At 36.5% G+C, this 5,248-nt stretch overlaps 1 protein-coding gene across 1 annotated transcript; it reads left to right on the top strand.

The window, feature by feature from the left end:
- The first annotated feature begins 1,903 nt into the window (after positions 1–1,903).
- Positions 1,904–3,811, top strand: foxd1 (forkhead box D1). The gene is given in 2 exon segments (XM_028805666.2): positions 1,904–2,435; positions 2,437–3,811. Coding segments are annotated over 2 exon segments (996 nt in total). The 5' UTR covers positions 1,904–2,162; the 3' UTR covers positions 3,160–3,811.
- Positions 3,812–5,248: the final 1,437 nt, after the last annotated feature.

Here is a 5,248-nt window from a genome sequence, read left to right as displayed (position 1 = left end):
GTATTTAACAGTTAAGTATAGTAGTTATGATACTGCCTACTGGGACAGGAATTCCATTTAGGTGTTAAACATTTCATTGTTAAAATATGCAATTTGCAAAACGGAACAACTAAAAAATGTTGAAGATCTAGAACTGCATTATCATTTTTTCTGTGTATATTTTGTAAAAAGCAATCCGGAAAACGTACAGAAGGGGTTTCCTTTATATTATTGAAAAAAACAATGTAATTCCACTTTGAACACTGGGGGCTTTTCGAATTTTTAATGAAAAGATGGAAAATGCATTCTCAATGTAATTCTCAGAGGATTCGGAAGATTGTTTTTAGAACCGTTGTTTAAAGTTGTTTCTAATTGCCTCCACATGGGAACAGAAATCGCTTAAAAAACATAAATAGATTTCCTTAATATGATAAGGTTATCTCGGTTTTCCTGCTTCTTATTCATTACCAGATTTGTGCAGACTACAAAGTTACTTGTTTTTAATAGAAAGCCTCGCGATAATGATATCTATGTAGCCTGCAAATCGCACTGAAAATATTTAACTGGAGATGTGTAACAAAAATGAACTTTCCTATGTAAACAGAAATACAAAGAGTTACAAAAATTAGGAGTATTTAAGAAGTTAAAGGAAAATAAAGGGGAATATTTCGGTTTGGGGATGTGTTGCACCTTTAACAGGGATTAACATTTACGCGCTGACATACTTTACATGTTAGACGGATGTTGAATGTTTATTTTAATGTTGTACTGTATATGTTTTAGTAAAAAACATTGGACTCTCTATAATTTAATTTTATAATCTACACTGAAAAAAACAAAACAATCAGAGAGTTGCATTCACTGTTTTTGTTTGAAGCGTCTAATACGCTGAAGGTATATAGCCAAAAAGATCGTGGGTATTTCCATGCAAAAATAACTAAATTGTAATTTAGCATTAAAATAAAAGATGTAAAACATTTTAATATATTTTAGCAAAATTTTAATCACGAGATTTCAAATGTCGCCAATAGATACACATATGAAGTTTCCTTTTTCTCTTTTTGTCAGTTTTACGAATTCGCTTTATTAAGCTGAACAGATATTAAACTTTGCAATATCAGTGCAATATATCTATGTGCCTTAAAAATAAATTAAAATTACGGTACTTCACTAGAACTGCAACATTTCCTCTAACGATTGAAAACTAATCTGCAAAGCTCATTAATTCACTTCTTGATCATTGATAAAATATTTATTGGGCGACTGACATGAGCAAGTTAAAAATAAAAATACAAATAATTTTCGGTAATATACCTAATCCATAATTTGCAAAAGAAAGTTCGATGCATTCACGAACATTTTACGCAATTATATTTCTAGTAAAATTTCACGGAATAGTTTTGTTTCATTTACTGAAACATAGCACATCAAAATTCCAGACCTTCTAAAATCTGCTACAATTTTTGTAGTTGTCTTGAAACATTTGATACAGGTTCACACACACACATATACATAAACCATCTACGCTTGTATACATTGGTAGAAAATTGTTTTTCCGTTTCGTAACTGCAAAAAACAAAAAAAAGTGTTTATAATAAAATTACATACATGTTTTCTTTCGATGTGAACATTCAAGATTTATTTCCTGTGTTGCAACACATAACCTACTTCTATTTTAATCCGTTCTTTGTTCTTTATGTTTTCTATAATAAGTCGATTTGGTTTAAGATTCCAGCTGGCTTTTACGGTTTTTATTAAACATGTGTGTATCCCAATAAGACCGCGGAAAAGAGCCCATATATGTTATTGGTCTTATTTGGTTCTCCGGTTTCTTGAAAAGAATTTGTACACAATTACTCCGCTGACGTGACCTGTCCATGTGATCCGCCGGCTAGTATAAAAACTCAGGGAAGATCCGCCCTCTTTTGGATACGGATCTGGCCTTTTGCAAGCTCTTTTTTCTTACTTTTGCATGCATTGTCGTTTCGGGCAGAACATGAAGGTGCGTGTACTGATATACGAACAGACCACCCGAAACTTGTGAAAGACCCCAACAACAAGGGGGCTTATGACTTACATCACATACTGCCTTGTGCCTTTGCGATCCTTATGAGTCCCGTTAAAAGGAGGGCATTTACAAACACAGTCCTCTGCAGCCAAGCCTCTGGATCTGCCAGCGAGCCATGACTCTGAGCTCTGAGATGTCCGATGCCTCTGTCCTTTCGGAAGAAACAGATATCGATGTGGTCGGAGAAGGAGAAGACGGCGATCCTCAGGGACGGTCCTTTGCGGACGAGGTGACCCAGATGCATGGCAATATCCTTTTGGGCGAATCCACGCAGTGCGTGCTTGATGGCTCTTCATCCAGGGACTCTTACAGACCAGCTAGCAAAAACACCTTGGTAAAACCCCCTTATTCGTACATTGCCTTAATTACAATGGCCATCCTGCAAAGTCCCCAAAAAGAGACTCACGCTAAGTGAAATTTGTGATTTTATCAGCAACCGCTTTCCTTACTACAGAGAGAAGTTCCCTGCTTGGCAAAACTCCATCAGGCACAACCTATCCTTAAACGACTGCTTCGTCAAAATACCCAGGGAACCAGGCAATCCAGGAAAGGGGAATTACTGGACCTTGGACCCCGAGTCTGCGGACATGTTTGACAACGGCAGCTTTTTACGCAGGAGAAAGCGCTTTAAAAGACAGCAAGCTCCCGACCTTCTGAGGGATCACACTAATTTTATTCCAGCGGCGGCGTACGGTTATGGCCCCTACGCCTGCGGATACGGCATTCAGCTTCAGCCTTACCATCCACACTCGGCTCTTCTGGCTTTTCAGCAACAGCAGCACCACCACCAGTCGAGACTGTCACACGCTGCAAGGATGATCTCTTCGCCTTCTTTATTGCCTACTACCACGGAAGTGACAAGGACCCGCTTCTACCCGCAACTCAGCTCCAACTTGCCTTCCTCCATACAGACTGTTACGAAACCCCGATCGTCTGTGCAGAGATCACCGTTTTCAATCGAGAGCATCATAGGCTGTACCCTCAGCCCGGTCACGCCGAGATCGTCTCCATCGACTCTGTCCCCTCCGGTAGTGCCATCGGCACATACTGGTGCTGCCCTGCACGCTGTACCGGACTTTACAAATAGGATTTCCAGCGGTAATGGTTGTTAATCGTAAAAAAACAAGTAAGCAAAAGAAAAGAATAAGAAGTAAAAAAACAAAACAAACAAAAAAAAAAAACAAAACAAAAAACCTTCACAGAAGGTAGGATTATTTTTGTACGTTTTATATGTATGCAGCTGAATTACGGACATAAGAAGAAATAATCTATTTCAGCCTTCGTGCAAAACTGTATTGCATATAATTATATATTTATGTATAACTTGTTTTTAGCCGAGAACAGATTTGTTCCCTTATTCACAATTTTTATCGATATCTTCCTTAATGCAAAATAAATCACATCCCCTATATAGTAAAAAGCCACAAATGTTTTTACGGTTTCTCAGGATGAGGGATTTGCTATTATTATTATTACTACTACTATAATTGCAGACTTTTATACGATACCACGAATTGTCGCTAGTCAAGAAACTTGAGACGTCTTTTCACGCTTTAAATTGTGTGCAAGAAAACTCGTTAAATTAAGTTACATATTTTTTAAAAACAATTCTCCAGTGTTAATGAAACAAGCACTGGTTTCAAATAAATCGATTTTCTAACGATATGTACTTCTTTACAGTTACAATGTTAAATCATGGACAGATATTGTATTAATGAAGTGTAATATTTTTACACATTTTTCCATAAAATAAATATTATTTTGAAAAAAAAAATGTTTGGGGTCGCTTTGTTATCAGCATTTATCTGTCATCCAGTTGGTAGACGTATTTTTCATTCTCCTTCTGAACCATATGTATTCTAAAATAAGAACAAAATAAATTATACATGGTTTCGTGAAGGAAGTAACTTGGGAATCCTAGGTATGTCATTTACAATTTATCCATTCAAAAAAAAAAAAAATTAAAGAGGCCATACTGTTTTTGGAGACCTCTTTTTATCATTGTGTGTGGTTTGTATGGAGTGTATGGTTTATATATTTTGTGGTTTTTGACTGAAACAAGCTTGCTGCACTTGTTTGCAGACTGTAGTACATTGTGGATTTGTTTCTTTTTACCGTTGCGTTTTAATTGAGTTGTTACTTTTTTCTTTGTGACACGCACTGCATATATAATGTGATGATGTACTCATATGAAAGATTGTATCTAATATATAACACTAGCTTCTATCTCTTTACTCACACACACGAACAGGCTCATGGTATAGTATATACTTTACAGCATATATTACAGGAAGGGATCTGAGATGATATATGAATAGATGAACGTCATTTTACACAAGAAAACAGACAACTAAGTGAATTTTAATAATGTCAAATAATCGTAGATAATAACCCAAATGTTACGAAAACTTTCCGAAAAAAAAGAAACGTTGGAAAGCTCTAGGGGTGCAAAATTACAAGGTGGGTGGTTGTGTGTGTGTGTGTTTGGGGGGGGGGGGGGGGGGGGGTGCATGAAGTGGGTTTGTAGTTCAGTATTAGCTTCATGGTATCCCGAAACGCAACAGTTAAACTCCTGTTTTTTTGATTTTTTTGTTTAATACTGCTAACTACTTTTTGATTTCTACCATACTAGACGACAATAACATTCTTGGTTTATTACTGACTTTTTTAAATTGAATTAATTAGCATGATTTCCTTATACGTATTGCGAGGGGTGCTTTTTGGCCCTTTATAAACGGCACAAAACATATTAGTAAACTGTTTTTAATACTGGGCCAGATCACGTTTCAATGTAGATAACAAGAACCAGAAGATCAGTCGGTTAAGTGCAGTGTAACCTCAGATGACTCGGGCCTTGTTTTTAACTCAATCGAGGCCGCTTCAGGGGCCGTCAAAGCCCTGCATGACAGTAACCTGTAATTACAAAACAAACACCAATCGTCTGTTCGTGTATCTTCACTTCTCCGCTATGTAATTACTTTATTGGCGGACCACAAGAAGATGCACTTCCACGTTTAGCGTAAGAACGGTCGCGGAACACCATACACTTTAAGTCGAATCCACAGTGCATACTGTTAAATAATAATAATAATAATAATTTTAAAAGTACTATTCATTTTGACACCAAAATTACTCAAATTTAAGAATTCACCAGGGCTGTTAATTACCACTTTATATTAATCACTAAAGTATTCCCATTTT

This window comes from Erpetoichthys calabaricus, chromosome 7 (genome assembly GCF_900747795.2).
Source record: "Erpetoichthys calabaricus chromosome 7, fErpCal1.3, whole genome shotgun sequence".
NCBI lineage: Eukaryota > Metazoa > Chordata > Cladistia > Polypteriformes > Polypteridae > Erpetoichthys > Erpetoichthys calabaricus.
The sequence above is the reverse complement of the archived record's forward strand: the minus strand, read 5'-3'. Positions and strand labels throughout refer to the sequence as shown.